General features: G+C 40.3%; 1 protein-coding gene across 4 annotated transcripts in view; it reads left to right on the top strand.

The window, feature by feature from the left end:
* Positions 1-23,815, top strand: part of LOC145994674 (uncharacterized) — a 107,718-nt gene that overhangs the window by 48,202 nt on the left and 35,701 nt on the right. For 3 of the 4 annotated variants that reach the window (XM_083130812.1, XM_083130809.1, XM_083130810.1), the window contains exon 2: positions 11,222-12,392. In XM_083130812.1, the coding sequence (XP_082986938.1) occupies positions 11,331-12,392 (1,062 nt within the window). In that variant the 5' untranslated portion in view covers positions 11,222-11,330. Of the gene's footprint in view, positions 1-10,194; positions 10,322-11,221; positions 12,393-23,815 lie in introns of those variants that run through there. The other variant, XM_083130811.1, reaches the window with a different exon arrangement.

Genomic DNA, 23,815 nt, shown 5'->3' on the forward strand with positions numbered 1-23,815 from the left:
TGAACATAAAAATATCTAAATATTACAAATTTCTTTTTAAAATACTGTAATATATATTACATAGTATTTGAGTTGTTAAAATTAATTAATTTACAAACTTTTCTCCCATTTCCTTTTAAAAAGACAGCATCGTGTAAACATCTTGTATTGGGACTGAACCTACAGTTTAAAGTGTGATCCGAACCACTGTGTGCCTCCACTGTTTATGAATGATAATGGACATATTGGTAAATTATTAGTTTTGATTTGGGTAGATGTTGAACACTTCAAAGATGGCAGGTCCCAGATCTCTATTACATTTTTGTACCACTTAATTGATGAAAGCAATGTATTTTATTGTTGTAATTTTACAATAGCTTGTCCATGCTTTTTGTTATTCTGATCGACACGAACTTTTATTTCGACTCTTGGGTTAGTTCAGTATATAGTACTGGTAGTTCTAAAATTGAGGACAAATCGGTAACACTTCTGCATAATTGCCCACAGTACTGTAATGCATTCCTCAGCTTAAAACTCGCCCAATTACGCTTTCCTGACACAGATTCGTTACTGCAAGTTCACAGATTATATAGAACTTGAACGTGTTCTACAATTATTCAAACACTATTAACAGCAATGTAATGACCGTATTATTTTTGTACATTTACATTCCATACACAATTGACGACGTTCAGGTTAACTATTTATGTTCCATCTTCAACCACATTCTTGACAATTTATTCAAGATTATTAGATGTAGAGAGAATGGGTCGATGGTTTGTTTTCTGTAACGTAATGGCTGTAGAAGGTGGATTCATCCATGAAAACTAGTTATCTGTCAGCCAGTGTTGTCTTCCAATCGTTGGTGGCGCTAGTGATTTCCACATTCCCTTTTTCACATACTGCTTGGGCATCCTGACCTTCTTGTTTAGGTGTTTATATTGCAACACTGTCGTTTCACATTCCAGTGATATATAACTTTGCGGCCATTACCTCACTGTGCACGACGATCCAAAAATGTTACTTTGCAGATAGGCAGGCCAGGGTTGAATTACCCTTGAAAATTTTGTCAAGGTACTAGTCTGTGTTTTATGTTAACGTTGTTCAAATGTTCGTTCATCCAGCATGCAATGGATTAATAATCAATATCGTTGTATTTTATATGTAGTATTTATTTACAATGTGTTTCATTCATATACTGTAAGTATACTGGACTGTACATCAATAATTCGCCAATTGTTTGTCGACTATTTAAACAAATGGTTGGTTTACCTGAAACTGTTTTCTCGTTATTCCAAACAAACATAATTTATGTGTATGGAAACCAATATTTGGCCTTTTTTTTGGTTATTGCAAACATAATTTTCTTACTGTGTATTTCAATCTTTCTTTTAATGGTTTTTCGAGCTACGCAGCGTAAAAAAGACAAATACAGGGTAATTTCTTGTCCGATGCCCTGCTGTTTCTCTAGGTTAATAATAATGATGTGAATGCACTGATGAAAAGGTGAGAATTGTATTGAGACGATTACTCATCTTGTCTTATCTCGAGGGGGAACAACAGAAGTCCGTGCTTAGGCTAGATCGAATCCTGGATCTTGTGTCGGCTACATTACTGTAACCGCTAGACCACGGAGCGCAGCTGGAAGAAAATTGTAACATCGTGGGGGTGAATAGTAATGGAAAGGAGGGAGGACGTGCATCATAATACTTTTTTGCACTTATCGCTACGTTGCACACATACAAGAAACATGACTTGCTAAAGAAAGACTGAAGCAATGACACTTTTCTTTGTAGTCACAATGCTGGTAATTAACTTCAATTTTATTGCCCGCGAAAAAAAATACCTAAGGTTTCCTTTCATGAGATGTGTTGGCAGATACGTGAGGGGAAAAAAGCAAATAATAAATACATAAAAGAAATAGGTTGTCGAACCTGTTAGCATGACGAACATGAAACTCGTGTTCCGCTGCGCATAATGATCTCCCTTCCTTTCCACTGTTTCATCCGAGACTTTTGAAGTCAAGTTAACGAAGCGAATTTCAAGTAACTTGTACTTCCTGCTCGTTCGGACAGCTAAGGTAAAGACAAACAATGGAGACGCCACGCAGCTTTTTTCGCATTTCAATGAAGCAATTTGTAAATACTTCTCTTCAGGCATGCCAAGTTGAAACCCACGAACGGCCGGTTGTCGCGACATGCTCGAAAAATGTGCACTTGTTTTTTGTGGCAACTTGAGTGTGTTCAGTTTGAAGCGACACATTTTAGCGAATTTCATTTATGCTTTTTAGAAAAAAAATGTCCCCCCCCCCCCTCACCTTTTGCTGGTACGTTTATCACTTGCAAACACACACAAAAATAAATGCGCAAATTTAGAGCATTTGTAATGTGTATGTTGCAATCTTGAAGTTAGGTCAATGCTGTCGGCGCTAATTTTTTTTACAACAGTTTATATCATATTATTCTCCATCCACTGCGAGAACAAAGTTAATGTAAACAAAATCACGTGATTTCTGAGAAATAGTTCCTTCTCTATGTGTTAGTTCTGGTGGTGTTATTTTGCCCATGAATATATTGCTCACAGCTGTACAGCTCTATAAGGTCCCACAACTTCAATATAGCAGCTACGTTTCTGTGGTATGGCTTTGTCACATGCACTTTATTCGTACGCGCAAGATTCCTGCACAGCTGCCATTCCTACAACCAATAGGATTTCTCAGAAGCCAGGGGCATTTGTTTACATTGACTTTATTGTTGCGGCGGACGTAGAATGGCTAATTGAAACCAGTAACTACTCAGTACTTGTACTGACAATGAGTTCTATTTTCTTTTCTGACAGTGAATTGCAAGATTTCAATGCTAGTATTGACATGTTCTTTCTCCATTTAACTAGTTTAACAACATGTGAGTTCGGAATGTAGTAAACAACAATCAGTATTTGCGTACGTATCATTCCTTTGCATTCGTTTCTATTCGGCAATTTACATTAATGTATATAAAGGGCATATAACGAACATATCGTAAAATGTTTTCACCCTAATTTTATAATATCCCAATTCGCCCTTCACCTTATTGTTTATCTGTAAACTTTCAAAATCAAATTCAAATTCTTTATTTGCTTGGGCGAGGTTCAGCCTGAGGCTGTTTTACCACCTAACCCGTGTCATTTCTCCTCATTCACTATGGTAGTGGTATAGTATAACACAACCTGTACAGTACATGCTTCCTTCCTCCTCTTCTCGCTGTTTCACATTTCCTACGTTTTATTCCCTGTGATTAAATCTCACATAAAACAAATTTCATGCCATATTTTAATACAATATGAATAAAATGTGAAACTATATTGAATCAAATCTGCTGGTCTTTATTTTTTAAATAATTATGAAATATACAAAGAATTAAATAACCCCAGTAACTTGACAACCAATAAGTGCCAATGACTGTAAATTCAGTACGATAAAGTGTGTTGTTAGAAAGATGTATTTTATACAGTGGCGACCGAGAGCCTTGTTCTATACACTGCTTTATTGTTGTATAAATACGAATAGTAAGTACTGCTTCAACTGTTATCTGTATGTCTTTGTGAACACAGTTTTACTTTCGCAATCCTTACTGTGCCGTTCCTGGTGCAGTTTTGTTTTTGTGTCAGATCCTGAAATGATGACGCTTACAGACCTGGCACAGCCTCGTCTCGGCAATGAAGGAATCTGTCTCGTTGTAACACTGAAAGAGAAAGCACAGAAGATAATTTCTTGTTGGCAAACCGTTCTTTTTTGTAACCACGACTCAAGGTCGTGTGGTTTTGATGATAGTGACGTGAGTTGCCTGAAATGAAAATAGGCTGTCTTCAGAATCTTCTTTCCTATTGTCCTTGAATTTATTGCTACATTCCTCACCTTGTCATCGGCACAGCTAACTAATCGTCAGATTTGAACGACATTATGAGATCATTTGATAATTGAACGTTGTTGCAGAAGGCATGCTATTTATTTTATTTTATAAGTACCTAGACAAGACAAAATAGAAGACATCTTGGTTTTTCAAATGTATAAGTGCTCAGACAAATGGCTTTGTGAACAGAAACAATGTCCTGCAGCAGAAGACGCGTGCAAGCTCAATATTATTTTACTATTTTTTCTAACATCATTCTTACTATTGTACTGAGCAACATGAGTGGCTACAATAGTTACAGTAATACTGTATATTCCACTTTTTACGAACTGTAGTTTTCTTGTTATTGCCCCTTCCGATTTTCCCTAGTTTATTCCGTACAGTCAATTTTTTTTTGCAATTCGAGGTAATCTCGGGCCTCGTTCATCTCGAATTATCAGAACTCTACTGTAATATTGAGGTGCATTATCCTTGGCTTGATATATTTGTGTCTAACTAGATAGGAGTTTATTTGAAAATGTAGGAGCTTTTGATCAATTATTTGAAATTGACTGTCGCTATGTACATTCTTTCATTCTCCATCATACGTGTTTTAAGAAAATGTGCAGAGGTTGTTCTGATCCTTTGCTTCGGCTTGGGCATGGATGTTCCTTTGTGAGTGGCATTCGATCATTTTCATGTAATTATCACTCATCCTCATCGTCGCCATTAGCCAAAAGTGGCAGAAAAGCGCCAAGAATAGTACAAATTCAAGTGATTCTGATTTTATACCGATTTATGGAATATTGTATTGCATAAAACAAAGTGAATGAACGGACAAATTTGCTACTATTACCATTGCACCAGGGTGTCGAACCGGTCAGTCGACCCCACTAGAAATTGGTTTTGGGATTGTTCATTCCAAGTTAGAAAACAAACTTACTATTTTTACAGTTAATGACAGAAACATATCAGTTAATTAATATTCCAACAGAATAACCAAAATAGAAAAATGTGTTAGATCGAGATTTTGACATAAAATGGCAACGAGCAGGTCAGAATTTCACAATCGTTCCATGAGTTTTAAAAAAAATCGAAATATGAGATTTGTTTGCGACAGGAGGCTTAATGTAAACGTTGTGACTAGAATTTACCCCTAATTTTCAGATTTTTCTTGAACAAGGTATACGAAAGTTAATAACAAAATATGACAACTAAGCATTTCAGTATATCAGCCCTATGAAATGTAAAGAGAAAAATATATATGTCAGGTATTCATTTTTTGAGAAGTATCTCTCCCAGTAATAACTATAAAATGGCTGTAGAAATAATAATTTATTATTGGTTTATAATAATTTTATTATGTCTACTGGTCAATTTTATGTCAATGGAATTAACAACCGTCCTACAAAAATTTATGTGGGCGTCCATACGTTGCACACGTTCAGTTAACGGCAAATATAATGGTAGGCAAATTGTCCACCGCTATTTTCATTATTTTTTTATTCTACATCCTGTGTTGTTTTAAGAAATGAAACTATGTTGGATCGAAGCAGGTATAGCCCTCTGTTTATTGACGTCATTGTTTCAATTCATTGTCATCACATTGTGTAATACAGACCGAATGAAAAAGGAGGTGGACAATTCGCCTACTGTTTCTTTCGCCGTTGGGTGTACCAATCTAATTCTAATGGAGAATCGATCGATGTTGATTAATTGCAAAGGAATCGATTTGCTCATGAAACTGCCGGCGCTAAGTTGTTTTTTCCGTGTCCAAATTTCCTTCCACTCGTTTCCACCCAGAACCACCTGCAAAGAAAGGACTGTGACAATCAGTAACCATTGCGAAGCATGAAGAAGAAGGAAAACAAAACGACAGGGTCTATGTTTGTAGGAATAATTGCATGCCGTTAAGATGTTCATTATGGTGTGTTATCGTTCGATCACGAACCGTGTTCCCACCCCTTCACTCCCTCCCCTCCTCGTAGTCGTGTCGATCACCGTCGACTTCCTATTTCCTGCCATTCCTCCACGTTCACCTTCGTGTAATTAATTTCCTCAGCAAACCTTAGTTTCTCTTCATTCGGATTCTTGTTGCGTGTAATAGTCAACGCAAAACCAACAACGTTCCCAAACACTTGGCTCTATTCCTAAGTCCTTTTATTTTTTCCTGGCTTCGTTTTGTCTGGTACAGCTGCGGGTGTTTTATGGGGAAAAAATAGCGGGAGGAAGCCGGGAGAAGGGGGAGGCTCGTGTTTGTTGCATGCGGGTCATTCTTTATTCCTCTTTCCATCTCTCTTGGTACGACAGGAGAAGAAAGGCCTTTGTCACGAGTTGCGGCATTTTGTAAGGCAGCCAGTACGAATGTCTTTTCTTTTGCTGGTGTCTAATTTTGGAGCTCTTTAGCGTCTGGTGGCAAACATCTCGAGCGATTTTTCTCTGGCACGATGGTGCTCTACCGCATAACCTTACTCCTCGCTCGCGTTGAATTATGAGAGGGAGGAAGAAAACAGTTTATAATTCACCAATATCGAATCATCTTCAAATATAAACTTCACCACTTTACCAATGTCCCATTGCACAAGTTTCCAACGCGTATATTGTACGAATTACTAACTCTATATACAACACTGTCAGTGACGCCAACTTCAAATTTTAAAATTTCTGACCGTAACACTAACATATTTTGTAAGTGTTCCTTGATTTAATCTAATGATCATTCATTTTCATCGTTGCGATTAGCCTAAAGAGGCAGAATTGCGGCGTCAACCTAAGAATGCATTCCGTAGAGGGCAAAAGATTACCACAGATTATGGTATAATTTTTTGCGAGACGCAAACAGGCAGATCACATATTCCAACATAAAGTAGCCAATAATAACATCAGAAGTGATCGCAGAGTCTTTGTGTCTTGTCATTAGTTTCATCAAATGGCTTATCCTAATCGTCGCGATTATCCAAAAGTGGAAAAAAGCGACGTAAAATAACAAAAATTCAACATTACTAACCCAAATATATTAAACAGTATAAAAGGATTCTTGTCTGATAAAGTTTCTACGTAAGAAGAACTGGTACCATCTCGACGATGAGTTCTCACATGACAAAATGCCGAAAATATTGTTCACATCTGCCTCTGCTGGAACTTGTAGAAAATACCAAGCATCCTTCGCATCCAAAACTTTTTTTTCCTACCACGACACGTTTTTTTTTTGTCAAATCGAAGAAGTTCACAGAACAAACATTCCTCCAGCCACACAGCGAAAAATGCAGACTCGACCAGGACTCGAACCCGGGTCTCTGGCATACCGTGCCATTGCTCTATCACTTCCCCCTACGCGGCAGGCAGCCCTCCCCACACACCTAATTCATACATATCAATATAATTCAATTCTCATTTTTCATCAGGACAGGCGAACACAAACATACATGTCCGAGCGGGGATTCGAACCTGGGGCCTCTGGCGTCGTAGCGCGCTGAGATAACCACTCTGCCACGGAGGCCGACAACCACTGAGCTACCGAGCCAGCCTGGCCTCGCCGGATTTTTCGCTGTCGCTGTTTTACCTGCGTGTAATCGTCTCTTGTCAGTGCTACTGCAGCGCGATCTGTTGACTTTGAAACACGGTAGACGTCGACGTTGCCTGGATCCTCCCAGCGTAGAGATGTTATTTCGAGTACATCTCCTTTGTGTGCCTAATTTAAGAAAAAAAGGAACTGCTAATAGTTCGAAAATTTGAAGACCTCTTCATACTTGAAATTGTCCTTTCACATGCCATGCAGTTCTCAAATGGCAACAATTTCCGCTGGCCTTGAATGCAGTGCTCGTGGAACAAATGACTGTCCTCTCGGTGTTTTACAATTGCTGTACTAGGTTGAATCAAACCATTGTCGACATTCCTGCGTACATTTTCTTCCTCGTTAAAATTTCTGAATTATCTATCATTCTTAGTATTTGGATAAAACAATTTTCATATGAAATATAAGCCCCATTCTACCCATTAACTTAATTTTGTTGTCATAAGATGTAGTAACAATCTAACTATGAGTAAGGCTGTCATTTTACGATTTTGCTCATGTTTTCTATTAAGTCTTTGTATTTATTCGAAATATTTATTGCCACTTCCATTCTCCAAATACATTTTACTTCTACCATTTCCAGTTTATAGTAACGCATTCACAACTGCTGTTAAATTTGTTTTAAAATCCAACGTGATAAGTGTTATACACTACTAGACTATTATTTTCATGTCAGTATATCATTGTTTTTGGGTAAATATTTGTTCTTTTATTATACACTATGCCTAACATATGGTTATTTGCTCAACTTTACAACGTGACTCGTGCTAGAAATATCAACCTGAAAATGCCAGGTGTGCATGTTTTGAATAACTTGCATATCAAATAAGGATAATATATTTATTCGAGATACGAGTGCCAGTAATGCAGTTTTCATTTACATTGCTGTATAAATAATTGATTTGATTTCTATTGATGTCTTATTGCCTTTTACCTGAAAGTGTTTTGGGCTTCTCCAAAATTTTTGGCTCACTTGAAAATTAAAATTATTTTCTATTTATGACCTGACACGTAGGTAATCCGTCTGCGCAATGGCGTGCCCAGGATTTTCTAAAGGGAGGGGTTATGTATACTTTTTCTTGGTAGTCATCCCTCATTTTGTCATATTTTCCTGCCTTTGACGTTCGTGTTTTAAGGAATACTGGGCCAAAGGGGGGTTCTAACCCCCACCAACCCCCCTTGTGCACGTCAGTGCTTCTGTGTGAGTGTGCGTATAGTAATGTTAGTAACTACAGAGTGAATCTGAAGATCACACATCATTCTCTTAGATTTGTCCAATGTATATTGTATTGTTGCTGTTGTTGTTAAATATATTGATCCACTGTCCACTGGCGTACGCAGAGGGGAGCTGATGGTGCTACAGCCCCTCCAGAAATTTTGAGAAAATAAACATTTTCAAATGAAAGCCGTAAAGAACTATGGAAAACCCAAAGTGGTAACTGAACCCCCTCCCCTTAAAATGACCCCTGATTATTTTTTTTTTGTCCTTGAACACCCTTAAAGAAGAAACTTAAAAATAGTTGTCAGAAATATTTTATGGACTATTCCGCTCCCCGCCCCCAGAACGCAGCTATGTACAATACAGCCCCCTCTGAAAAAAAAAAAAGAACCTGCGTACACCAGTGATTCGTTGATTAGTCAGTTGTCTCATATTTCAATGCCCAACTTTGAGACAGGAAATATCCTACGTTGTTTTTTCGACCAACAGGAATAATTATTTACTTTCGAAATTTACTACTCTAGTACTATAACCTGAATAAATTCAATGTATTGTTCTGAATGTGTAAACTTGTTTATTTTATGTAGAATTCTGGTTAAAGTCACGATGGATATACCCTTAGCCCTCATGCCTGTGATATTTAGTTGAAGTCTGGGCAGAAAGACAATACAAAAGATGAAAGAAAGAAATAAAGCGAAGCTTCTACACATATAAAATAAAATACACCTCTGTGGTGTACATTCCTCGAAAATAACGTGTTCAGTCCAAAAGCATTACTTAAAAAGGAGAAAGTAATTTGCTAGTTAAAACTAAAACTGATGTATCCACTGATTTTTATGTAAACAGTGTGCTAATTGCCTACGTGACTTCCTTCACATACGATGACGAAGCATACTTTCTTCTTGACGTTCACTGTTTCATCGCTTGAAAGAACGTGATTAGGCAGGAGTCTATATGTAGCCTAGCATTGTCCTCCCAACAAGATTACCTCCGGAGAGTCTTCCCTTAACAAATAGTAAACGCAGGATCCGCCATACCTTACAGCACCCAACAATGTACAGAATGCAACCTTACGGGTTATTGCTTCATTCTAGTCACTGAACGAAACCATTCGACCTAGGGGAAGACTGGCTCTTTCATTTGACTTGTCCTTATAATTGGTTTCTGTGAATCATATACTCTTGGACTATTCAATTAATCGTTATTGTTTTATCCATTTCCAAAATTAGTCTTACGGTTATCGACTTGAGAAAATATTAACTGTAGATTTTAAATTTTGATTCACAGAAAGATTCGATCAATTTAATGAAGTAGATTTTGACAAGTTTGTTACTATATCCAGTGCAGTACTTCAGTCTGTGTAGATAAGGTATACCTGGGTAAATCTATTTATCATTTAGAGAGTTCGAAGAAATTGTCAGTTACGTGTTTTGTTCGATTGTTGTGATTTTAAAGTTTCTCATGTCATCAATTTTTTTTTCGTGAATGATAGTTATTTGTTGCACTGAATAAAAATGTATACATACACATTGTTGTAACAATATTGTTGAAATAAAATTGTGACAAGAATAGCAGTTTGTAAGAAAATAGCTTGCTGCTAAAATTGATAACGTGAATGTTTTTCGTGTAATATATTTTATAATAGGATAAATTGTTTCTTTTTGTTATCTTCAATCTTAGGTGAGTTATGTAGTGGAAGTTGAATGTGTTGCAATCGTTTCAGGAACATTTGAAGTCTTTGTAACCCGTAGGATTATTTATATTACTGCTGATATTCCAGCGTGCAGAATTATTTTCGGAAGGTTTCTCCCATACAAATAAGGGCATATGAAAAATACATGTCGATAGTTTAGATTGTTGCGAAGACACTAGTTATTTCAGTATTTATACTAAATACTGAAATGGTACATCTGTTCTAGTTACTGTGTATAAAATGTATAATTTGTTTAAATTGACTTCCTACCCAAGCTACTAGGGACTGGAGTACAGTTTAAAGTGGAAATGAAATCGCTCTACAACCAAAAATCTTTATCACAAGATCCCAACGTTAGCCACTACGCTATCGGGATAGCCCTTAGATGTAATAGAAAGTTGCACCGCTACGAAATACCTTGACAACAGTAAGTACAACCCAGCACGTACTTTCCTCGGAATGTCCTAAAACCATAGAAAGTCTAGGGTGGGCAAAAACATTTATGTATTCTTTGAAACATACATGTAAGAAGGTTCCAGGTTGGGGACCTGGCCTGGAGTCCAAATGTTTGTATACCTTTTGACACTCTTACGCCTTAGATGTTAGTTGGGTGTAAAAGCTGACTTTTTCGAGCGGCTCTGGAGTCTGGTCTCTGGGCCTCTGGGGTTTAGTTGGTCTCTGGGGTTTGTATTCTCTGTGTCCACGTGTGCTTGTCCCCTCACGCATTTCATATAATCACCACTCATTCTCATCTTCAAGATTAGCCAAAATGGCAGATAAACATGGTAAATCAAATCAATATTAGACGCTAGCTTGCATTTTTTGTTTGTAGACTCCTTGAGGCGTAAAACGACTGGAAGCTAATTTCTGTCAATCTTGCCTTGCAGGGACTAACATGGTGGTGTGTTGCGGGCCGGGGCACCCCTGGACCGGGTTGCCACGGAAGCAGTTTGTGTACAGCGGCTCGCCGCGAACATTGGCGGCAGGGATCCGCGGATGGCTGACCCAATGAAAGAGAGCCCGCTGGACGGCGGCCACCGAGGAAAGGTGGCAGATCCGAAGACGACGGCGGTGGCAGCGAAAACGGAATCGACGACCAACTTTGAATACGACGACAATGAGTGGGATATAGGGATAGGAGACCTCATCATTGACTTGGATGCTGATATAGAGAAGACTAACGAAAAGAGTGGCGGAGTGGGGACAGGTGTGTCTGGGGGTGGCGCGCTGCAGAGTGCCAACTTCGTGATGTCGGGGGCCGGCGGGAAGAGTAACAAGATGGCCGCCGCGACGGTCGAGCACTCGGCGACGGTGGACAAGGGATTGAAAATGAAGATAAAGCGCACGAAGCCGGGAACCAAGACTTCCGAGGCGAAGCACGAGATCGTGAAGTCGGATGGTGTCTCGAAGCCCGGCGGTAGCGTGCCGCAGCAGCAGCAGCAGCAGCAACAACAACAACAACAGCAGCAGCAGCAGCCGCAGCTACAGCAACAACAACAGCAGCAGCAGCAGCAGCAACCGCAACAGCAACAGGATGGTGTGCAAAACGGTGATAGTGGCGGTAGTGGTGGTGGTGAGGCGAACAGGGGGAAGCACCAATCGAGCAAACGTGGCTCTAGTGGACATCGGAGAGACAAGTCTCGGGACAAACATGGGGCTAAACCGGCGGAGGTGAACGGCGTGCTGCCTCCCCAGCAGCAACAGCAACAGCCCCCGTCGCCCGCAGTGAAGCTGGTGCCCGTAGCACAGCCTCCACAGAGTCAGGCCCAGCAAACGCAAGCGAGCAGTGGACCTGCTACCACGGTCCCTGTTCCCACGACACAGACTGTTGTGACGTCGTCGGGGACGGGGAACCATTTGAACTTCACGGGCCCCACGTCGACGACGGCGGGCCTTTGTAGTGGTTCACAGACTAGTGTTACGACTACTACCACTCCTGTCAGTGTTAAACTAGAGAACAAATTACCGATAACGCCGGTAGTGAATAACTTTAGTAGTGTGAAATCAGAAGACAGCCCCCCACCCAAGAAGATGAAAGTGAGCAACGACAGTAACAAGGTAAGGCTCGTTATTTTTGTTAATATTTGTAACACTAAATGCTATCCTTGATGATAGCTATTTGAACTAATTTTGTAACCATTTATTGTCAGACGTAGCAATACCTAGCCTGCTGATATCAGTGACAGCAAACGTGAATATTGGCGTAACAGTACTTTGCATATGTTTGCCAAATAGTAAATGTCCCTATTTCTCCTCTCAAAGCCATTGTTATATAGGGGAAAAAGCAGAAGTTATAACAATGTGATGAGACACTCGACCCACAATTAATTTCGGATAGAATTTTCCGTTTCTTTTTTCCCGTCTAGTAGGCTGCCTGCCTGTATAATAGAATAATTACTCATGTCTTGTGATATTTATGTTCATCATTGTGTTTTAATAAGCAATAAGTGTCTGCTTTGAAATATTTACTCCTGCAGGGAGGGGATCTATCTATTTATATTATTTAACTTTGATGGTCCTCCCGAACCCTTGTAAAGATGGAGAAACCAAAGCGACTCGCAAATAAGAAATCTAGGAGTCACACTAAGTACGGAGCATGTAAGCTATGTGCACTTAGGTAACTCATTACTGTTTTGTAAAGTGAATAAATAAATGGAAGCATTCCTCCCTTTTGCAAAAAGATATCACATAATGCTTTCGATCATTTTCACACTTCAAGCTTCTTGAATTTGTTCTCTGAAACTTGACCCATTCAAAGAACCTTAACAAATTTTATAAGTTCAAGGCATAATCCAATCAAGTAAGAAACGTAGATAAATATTTTCATTTCCGTGGTTAATTTTGCTGCAGTAACATGTTTGAAATCTTAAACCAAGAAGTAAAAAAAAAGTGATATTATTGTAACACACGATATTTTGCTGCCCTCTGGAGGTTCAGCACGGCTTTGAGTCTATGTATCATGTCCATGTTTTATGAGGGGATGCTGGCTGATTGAAACTACCTATACCAATAGGAATAATTTTAGCATCTTTCGTGTAAACTATAGTTCTTGTCTGAATATTTCTCAAGTATTTATTTTCTTAGTTCAGAAAACAAAATTGTATATTCACAAGTAAGCAGCCAACTAGATTAACCTACAACCGAGGAAAAATTGTGTTCTGTTGTTGGTACCGTGGGATCCATAACTATTACCGTGTCCATCACCATGTTCGCGCACTTTATTTGACCCAATAAGAGCTTCAAGAATTAAACGAGAACTCGAAACAAGCTGTTGACAACTTCTGCACCAGCATACATAAAAATCCATCGCTTAAAAACACTTAGGATGTAAGAGAAAAATTATTGAAAATAGTCATGGACAATTTGCACGGTAATACTCGTGGATCCCACTGTACAGATAGTATAGTATACACTCTGATTTCCTTGAAAGTTAGCGAAATTTATATGTGGTAGTAGCATACTTTCATATCTCTCTTAGGGCAAGTTTCCGTTTACTTTTATCACACATCGCTGAAGAGGTTTTGAGGTAAGATATGAAAAACCGAACTTCCGGTCAAGAGAACGTTCAAACATTACTGTGTGTGCTAAATTTTCTGCATGCACTTCTTGACACTTCCACGTTATCCTCTTCGTTACTTTTTCATCGTGATGCATTTATATTGGCGAGAAGTGCAGGAGGACAGGCAGGAGTGACCATCCCCTTAAGGCCAATGGCGCATCCCCCAAATCATATCATTCGCGCCCTCAAACCATATCGTAATCCCCACAAAGTATTTAATTACGACAGCGTGTCTACCCAAAGTAACTTTTTTCTAAACCCTACTTGATCTGCCCCTCATCCCTAAAAAGGGGTGCCCATTACTCAAGACCGCCCCTAAAATTGTTCATCATAATCCCCCCAAAATAGTTTGGATGAATATGTAATAATTGATGTCTATTTGAATGAAATACCATGTTAAACAGTCCATATTTTTTAAGTGTTCGATTTTCAAAAAAACTTAAAGCTAGCACCTTGATTGGTTAAATGTAGTAAATTATGTAAATATGCATATAAATAGATGTGGGGGTTTATAAAACTCCCAATTGAGTATTTAACACAAATTGTTACACAACCGAAGATAAACGTTTAATTCAGAATCCCCCAGAACCCACGTGTCAAGGATTAATATGTAAGAGTTGGATATTTCTCCCCCCTCCCCTTTCGATAATACCTTAAACACTTCCTTTTCTTCATGTAATGGATTAAATATGGTGCATGTAAGGTGTAAAATTTTTACATATATATTGAAAAATAAAATGTTGAATTTTATATTATTTGAAGGGACCCTCCCAAATCTCGATGGCGCAACCTGCGCCATAATCCCTCCATGTGGGCACCCCTGAGGAGGGGACCAATTGGCTTGTGATCTGTTGACATAAATGCAGCCTAAGAGCTGCCAGGCTACATTCCAAGGGTGTGCATGGCTCACAAGCTAAAGGCTACATGGCTCACAGACTACACTCCAAAATTGATACATGGCTCACAGAATGCACTCCGGGGTGTAAGGGGTGATTTTCCACGTAGTACACCCAACTGTCAACCTCACTTCCACGTTAGTACACCCTGGACTGCGTTTTGCAGACGAACGAGGCTCTGGCGACTGGCACTCTGGCCAGTATAATTTTGTGTGTGTTGTCCTGTTTTTTTGTCCTTGTGTGTGCTGAGTGCCCTTTACAGCCTCAGCTTTTAATGGAAGTCAGAACATTTTAAGCTTTTAAGATTTTACTTATGCAACGTTCGAGTTGTTCTTTGTAAAGATAAGGGGCTGGACCCCGTATAATGTGACGGGTGCAAAATAGCCTAAGTGCTGACGTACCCAAAATTTTCACATCAAATCAAATCAAGAATGCACTCCAAATGTGATACATGTCTCACACACTACGCTCCAAAAGGGTACATAGCTATCGGGAAACATTCCAGGGATGGACATGGCTCACAGGTAACATTCTGATGGGGGAGTTCAACAATTATATCAATTGCAAAAGCGTAGGAACGCTGATGATGCTTCTTTTTTAAAAGTGAAACTTTTTTGTTTGCGAATCCCGTCCTCGAAAGTAAATATTATTGCTCCCTTCGGTTCGGGTTCTGTAATTGCAGAAACGAGTAAAGAACCAGGCGTATAGAGAGGGAGTCGGTCGGTTATCTTGTTTGTTCCGCGAAAGCGCTCTTCCGTGTCCCTCATCCTGTCAACCGCGATAGGGCGTGAGTCGTTCCACTGTAGCCTCCACGCAGAGGGGGGGAATTATGCCATGGCGGGCGGCGGTGGAGCTGTATCCACGCTACGCTTCGGTGAACACGAACGTTCACTCCACTTGGTTTTGTCTCTTCATGATGAACAACGAGCCCCGGGGAGACTTAATTGAACAAACATGTCCCGCGGCCCCATGGCCAGCTGCACGCGCTTGAAGGAACGCATTAGATAGCGCTTTTGGATTTGCTTTATTATCGCAATTGCTTCTGAATTTTCGAAGTGCTTTCCTTGAATATTTATATTAATGGCAAAGGTCGTGTAGATTATATTTATTTTTAGATTTGTCTCATTTAGAAGCAACAATACGAGGACGTAAACAAATGCCACAGTGGTTCAGTCGTAAGGTGTCTGCCACTCGGGAGATCCAGGTTTGATTTCGAGCTGGGCAGTTGTGGGCAGACATTTTCCTGTCGCCTTGTAAGCGTCTTTGGGAATCGCCCAACCTCTCATCAATGCGTACCTTAGGCTATCCTGGGAGGTAGCGGCCATTTCTTTGCTGCATTATCGAGAACGCGAAATGCTTTTTTTGTTTTGTATTTTTATTTCACGTCGCTTTCACGCAGATGTGTGGCTAATTGCGGTGATGACGGAGAATGATTATGGTTAGGTGAAACTGTTGAAAGGGACATTTACACAGAAACACCCATGTTCGGGCTTGAACCTGGAAACTTCTGCAGTGAGACCGACCACCAGGGCCGTTTCAAGGTTTGTGGAGGGCCCTGGGCAAAATGTTTCGTGGGGCCCCCCATTTTTTTTATTATTTTTTACTAGGAGCTTTATTAGCTCAATATGTTGATCACCAATTTTCAGCAGTTGAAATGGTAGACCTGATTTTAAAATCCGTAGTCATTCACAATCGAACATATCGCAGATAGGTTTGCAGGGAGAATAGTGCAGTAAAATAAAGTTACAGGACGAAAATTCTGCGTCTAAATGTTTACAGAATATTATGAAGAGAACTCCGTATCTACAATATACAGGGTGTCTCATAAGTAATAGACCAAACTGACACAGGTGAAAGAAAGTACACGATAATAGAAGCAAAAAAGCCTCAGTAAACATGGCTCCGCAAACGAGCAGTTTTCGAGATAATTGCGAATGTGTTGTTACAAGCCGCCACTGACCTCATTGTTTGTTATCGTCGTCCTAGTTCGTAAAATGCTAATAATTTGTGCGAATGTGTGGTTAGAAGCCGTCACGGATTGCATTTTGGAAACACTCCTTGCGTGTTCCGAGGTTTGCTCTTTTCTTACAAAACAGAACATTTCGATAGGTGGCAAAACAGAACATTTCGATAGGTGGCGTTGTAATCAAGCAGGATGGATACAATCAGTACATATAATTGTACGTACATGCTTGTGACCAATTCCGAAATGAACAGGGGTGTTCGAAATCATTTTACCAACTAGGACGACGTTTACAAACAATGAAGTCGGTGGTGGCTTGTAATCACACATTCGCGATTATCTCGAAAACGGCTCGTTTGCAGACACATGTTTACTGAGACTTTTTTTCTTCTATTATCGTGTACTTACACCTGTGTCAGTTTGCGCTATTACTTTTGAGACACCCTGTATAGTAAATACTAAGGGGGTTCAGACGGAAACAGAGAACTGAGCAGTAGAATGTACTTCCGTACATAATTTATTATAAATGATATTTACAATTAAGAGTAAATATGTCGCTACATATGCACGGTCCATCTACTGGACAATTACCGGCGGGTTCATTGTAGAAATTGTAGTAACTACACTTTCTTCTAGAAAATTCCCAAAGGCTTAACACTTATAGTATAGTGGAACCACAAGCAAAAAAACCTGCGCAGAAGCACATCGCGCCGGCGGGTGCGGGAAAGGGCAGGGGGGAAGGAACATTCAGCCGGCTCACGTCAGTGTTGCCAAGCCTATTGATTTCTCGGGAGAATTCCTTAATAAACTATTGCTATGGAACATCCAACGGCCAGCTCAAAAACAAGTTTCCTGCTCATCTTTACTCGAACATGGAGGGGAGATGTGGAATGGAACTCCACTCAGCCGTGAAAAGTGCTGTTTGAACTGTGGAATTATGTCAAACGCTACTAAATTGTGCTAGGAAATTATTTTATTACTTTTACTACATTACTATTTTTAGATGGCTGTATTTTATCCCACCCTAAACTCTATTTCTATTTTAGTTATTTTACGTCGCTTTTGTGCCTCTACGGGCAAGTACGACAATATGGATGAATGAAAAACTGATGAAATGGATGAAATGACACACACAGTGAAAAACGTCCTTGCCTTACTAGGTAGAAACACTGACTTCGTAGCGGGGGCAAATTATGTTATACATGTATGTGTTTGTGGGTGTGTGTGTGTGTGTATTTCTACCAGATGGGGAGGATGGGTGGCACCCTAGCATAAGCGTTGCTATCTTGAATTATTGAGGAAGACATGCTGTCTAATTCACCAAATATATTTCACATACGTAATGCATTTTGTCATTATGGTGCAGGATGCGTGCCCACCCCTATCGATAGCTGTACACCGAACACCAGCAGAAGGGAAATTGATTTGTTATTGTTAGCATTCGACTTGAAAGATTGTGGAAAATCGCCGACAACGAAAGGCGACACGTTAGCTTCATCTGTGAACACAACTTTCTACCATTTCCTGTCATAAAAAATCCTCGCGATAATAGAGGCATCGCAAACCCCTTGTGTCGGTGCTGAGAAAGGGCAAATTTGAGGGTGTTTTCCAGGCACCCTCTAACCGGAAAATGCGGAAGAGATGAAAGATGTTGGACGGTTCCTTCGGGCGGTTTACTTTTTGTTTGAAACATGTCCACTCCTGAAATGGAGATCTTCGGTATATTTTCGTCAAACACAGGGTGCTGGGTTTAGCACCATTGTTACAAAAATATCTGTGACGTTTACACCGTAAACAATGCGCGCCACTCCCCTTGCCCCCCCCCAGTGCGCACAACTATGCCGCCCCTCCCCCCAAGAACGTCGTTCATCCGCTACTATTAGATCATCTGATTTTGTAGCAGAACTTCTGGTTTCCAAGGAACAATCTCCCGAATTTTTCAAATCTGACCTGGCAACCCTGCCCCGAACACCGATAACGGCAGGGAAGTTGCGCGAACGCTTTGGACGGAAGGTTTTTTTCCTTGTGGTCAAGCTATAGATACACTTTTCTTGCCTTTTTCGCCGAAAATTCATCTACTATATCATCGAAGTCCAATTCACGAAGAAGTTCATTTTCAATGCTTAATAAGCAAAGATTGGATAAGCGATTCTGTCCCATGGCAGCACGAAGCATGTTTTTTCACTAATTTCATTTTTGAGAAAGATATTTCTCCGCTGCAGTTTGTTATCATTAAGACCAAATACATTCTAAAGAGAATTTCGACATTGGGAAATGTACTGCGGAACGGGTCCTTACATACAATATTATACATAGGTACATAGACAGTTCCATTGGGATGCCTTCCTGATGTTTGACATTGCTACTGCTTACTAGGTGTGCAAACTGTATCAGCTCATTCTCTAGCGGGGGTTCCAGATCCTCCTCGTAGATGCTGACAAGCTCGCGAGCTGCAGATGTAATTTCTAATTTGTGATGGAGTTGCCACTGCAAGTTCATTTAGAATACTGAACCTCTTTGCGACAGTTTCGTGGGGGAAAAGTCTGTCTGTGAGTGATGAGGGGATTTGATCACTCACTGGTAGAAAACTTTCCACTCTGAAATATTCACTACGCGAGATGGATTTGAGGATCAATTGGATCCAGAAGAGTGTAGACATACGACAATATTGAAGTCCTTTTAATTTTTAAAATACAACTTCTTTATGTAATTTTTCACAAGCATAGCCAGCTGGTTAAAATAATTTTTTGGTGGAGGCCCTTCAGAGCTTCCTTTTGGTGGGGGTCCCGGGGCAATTGCCCCAGTTGCCCATAGGTTAATCCGGCCCTGCCGACCACGCTTGTATTCCCACATCCTCACAGTACAATGAACAGGAGAAAACTTTTTTTAAAATGAGGTAGGTACTTTAAGAAAAACATAACTCTAATTTATGCACTTTAATGTGTTACTGGAGTGAAAAGAAGGAAAAAAAGTTGGAGATATTTGTGCCAGTTGACACATTTTGAGTTCTGCAACGAAGTTAAAACACTACCACCATAGACAATGTAAAATCCTGCTATGCGCGTTGTAGAAAGAGCCAACCGATTGTAGGACACTTTCTGGAGATCAGGAAACTTCTGAAGTATCAGATCAGCAGATGTTCCTGTGTTGTTTGGCACAAAGACACCCCCCCTGATACGTCACGCGCAGGAAGTTGATTTGCGTGGGGTCCGGTATGTTCAAATATAGCACGCTGCGAATAAACTAGATTCCTGCACCTTTTTTATGGCTGTTTATAATACGTCCCCGTGCAAACATTCCCAGCGAACGTAAAATAATCCGCGCTTTTCCTGCCCGCAAGTATACAGCGTGTTTTTAATTACACATTCCACACTCCAAGATGGAATTTATAAATATAGGTTGGACCGTCGACGGTTTTTTTGTTTGCGATCGAGAATTTTCCTCTGGTGTGAGTTGGAAGTACTTAATGAATTTGCACGAAACCATAGCTCTGGAACGGAGACGTCACATATTTTCGATGGTGGTTGGTTCAAGGGTATCTGATACATTTACAGGTGAATGGATGTCATTCTTCTCTATCTTCCTCTTTGTTTCGCTCTCTGTTCCTCCCTTTTTAGTGTCATTTTTCTCGCCGACCTCCGTGGCGGAGTGGTTAGCACAGAGCGCTACGATGCCAGGGGTCCCGAGTTCAAATCCCGATCTGGACATGGGCTTCCTTTGTGAGTTTCATCATATCATCACTCATCATCATCGCGATTAGCCAAAAGTGGCAGAACATCACCGAAAAGTAACAAAAATAAATCAATCAATGTTCTCTTTTTTCCCACCTATCTCTTTCTTCCCTCTCTCGCTTCATTCTCCTATTCTCTATTTCTTCCAGGTCAACGAGGGGTCCTGGGTTCATGGACACATTGCACAGTAGTTCGAATCCCACTTTAAATTGTAGGTCCAGTCCCGATTACCTAATCTGACCCTAGGCAAATATATATATATATATATATATATATATATATATATATATATATATATATCCCTCCCTCCCTCCCTGTCTCTTCCCGCTTTCCTTCTTCTCGGTGTGTGAATTTAGCATCACTATAAACGCGACGATTGTCGCATTAAAATGTTGTTGACGTTGTTTGAAAACCTCACGCAAACTATTTAGGTCGACAGGGAAATTAACGATAAGTGTATTTGACAGTGAGCTGAGCCAACCTTCGCCTCTACCTGGGACGTGCTTTTGCCCAATCAACCTCGTAATGATAATTCAGCACATGTTATTGAAAACATGGATTTTTTTAAAGTGCTTAAAGTTGGCAACATTATATTATTATTCACAAACGCATGTCACAGGTCTCACCTCTATGAATTCTGCCATGACCATACTCACTGTGCTGCAGAACCAACTTTCACGTAGCCTACATGGCTCGTTGGCTACCACATTATCTCTATATCTGCAACGACAGCAGAAAGTGCCTTTAGACTTTCCGGTGTGGTTTGTTCACTGGCTTACTGTCAAATATTTGGGTGGGCCACATCTTCACATAAAATATTTTTTGATGGTAACAATGTTGTTACGTGATTCAAACGAGGATTTATTTTCCAGTTTTAGGAAGTTTAAATAAAGGAGTAAAAATAAATTACACAAATTTAAACATTGTGTTAAATTTCGGCCCGATTACATTTCACAACATGATATAATAATATAATGGTGAAATATGGAAACGTGTTTACATTTTACTGCAGACCTCCATGGTCTAGATATGATCCTGAATTCCGAATATTCAATGGTTCCCACCATACTTTCAATTTTCATTTTATTTTTATTACGAAATTTGCCTCTGCATTTTGACTGTCGAAATGATAGCCCACTTAGAGGAGACGGTTTAAGAAAGGATAAGTCATGAGCATCCAGGCCAGTGTTCGGTCGCAAATCGGAAAATGCGATCAGGGGCCTCCCCTATGGCGCAGTGGCAGCGTCGTCGCCTTGTAATCAAGGGGTCCTGGGTTCGATACCCGGTGGAGGCACACAGTGGTTTGGATCCCGCTTTAAACTGTGGTCCAGTCCCGACTAGCCTTACTGTGCATGAAGTGGACTTAAAACACGAACTCAATCAATCAATCGGAAAATGCGACCACAATTTTTAGTGTACGCCAATCTAAAGGCATTTAGGAAATTCTTATGCTTATAAGCACGTCGGATTATTAACTCTTCATGTATGAACGTTAACTTTTGATGTTTCCCGAGTATTTTGTGACTTATAAGTCCACTTTATGCACAGATAGTCTAATCGGGACTGTACTTACGGTTTAAAGTGGAACCCAAACAACTGTGTACTTCCACCTAGTGTCGAACCCGGAACCACTTGATTACACAGTGACGACGTTACCACTACGTCATAAAAAAAAAGGTAAAGTGTTCCCCTGTGCTTAGCACCACGCCATGAAGGCGTATAGGGGGTGTGGGGGTAACGCCCCACACTTTCTTGATCCGGTCGTGAGTGGGGGTGATGTGATCAGCATCACGCCCCTGACCGCCTTTACCCCCCAGGGTTTCCCCCAGGTACCCATGTTATTCGACGCTGGGTGTGCGCCGGGGCCGCTTCCATCGTTAGAAAAGTTCCCGGATTTGAACCGGCCGGGGATCGAACCCGGGACCTTTAGCATGGTAGTCAGACGCGTTACCGACTGAGCCACCGCGGCCACGTCATCGGGGATGCTATTTTCCAGATAGCCTAATTGTTTTTTTTTTCCCTTTTCGATCTCCATGTTCAGTCTCAACGCTGTAGATTGAATGCAAAAGAGAAAAGAACAAAATCAATACATTTTCTACATATGTGTGTCCGTCACCTTACCATTTACTCTATTTGGGTTCCCATCTATTTTGCCACACCGGGGCCTTCCTGATAACATAGTGGTAACGTCGTCAACTTGTAATCAAAGGGTCCCGAGTTCGATCCCCGTTGGAGACACACTGCACCGGATCCAACTTCAAACTGTAGGTCCAGTCTCGATTAGCTTCTGAGCATAAAGTTAAACTTTTTAACGGGATCATATTCACTGTGGAGTGTTGTGAACTGATGGGTTTTGAAGACACTTGGCGTGTTCACGTTTATTCTGTTTTGTCCCGTGTTCCTATACAACGCACAAGAGATTTCTTTTAATTATCCTCGCATGTAACTTCAACTAATTGGCTCAAATTTTGACTACGTTTTCACGTTTGTCACCCAACTGATATGCAGTAGACGCCAAAGGCATTCGAATGTCAAAAAGTTCAGATTCCATCCTTGGTACTGGCTGATTGTGTGGTATCAAATTACGCCAATCCATCAAACATAATAATATTATTCATTACAAACTGAAAAATGGAGCTTTTTTTGCTAGCGATCATGGAGTTATGTAAAGGAAAGATTACAAACGTCCCAGTGATTAAAGTAGGCTGTGCTAGTGGCGTAATAAATGTGCAATTTACCTATCTCTTTTGGCATCCGTTTATTTGTTAATGATGTACAAAGAGAAATGGGATTTTCTGCGTCGATGTGGGCATTCAATGTCAACTTTAGTACGTTCTCTATCTTCTCTATTTTCCCTTTCGGGAGTTATGACCGTTGCTCGAATAACAGGATGAGACAAGGTCGAAGTTTATGGTGCAGATGACACAGATCCCTGAACAAAGATAAACATGCCAAGGATACGAGTTGACTCCAAGCATTATCCACCCCCCACCCCCCCCCAGTGGAATGTTTTCCGTTTCTGCTTACGAAGTGCATTTCCAGGTACAGTTCATGCCTGTTCTTCCGCTGTGTTACCTTGGGGGAATTGTGAACTGTTGGAAAGCAAATTTTACTGTATTGTTTACACTTAACACGAACCCCTTCGTCTATTTTATTCCTGCCGTAAGGGTGAGGAGGTAAGCAATGTTAGTCCGGAAGGGGAGCTAGGGTGGTGTACCTCCCCTTTTAAGTCAACATAAAATATAGGACGGAAGGAGAAATGGGTTGGAAATTTAAAAATTTAGAAAAATTGTAAATTCATTCTTATTCGAGGATGGTTCTTATAGTTGTTG

This window comes from Lepisma saccharinum, chromosome 11 (genome assembly GCF_977018435.1).
Source record: "Lepisma saccharinum chromosome 11, izLepSacc3.1, whole genome shotgun sequence".
Lineage (NCBI taxonomy): Eukaryota > Metazoa > Arthropoda > Insecta > Zygentoma > Lepismatidae > Lepisma > Lepisma saccharinum.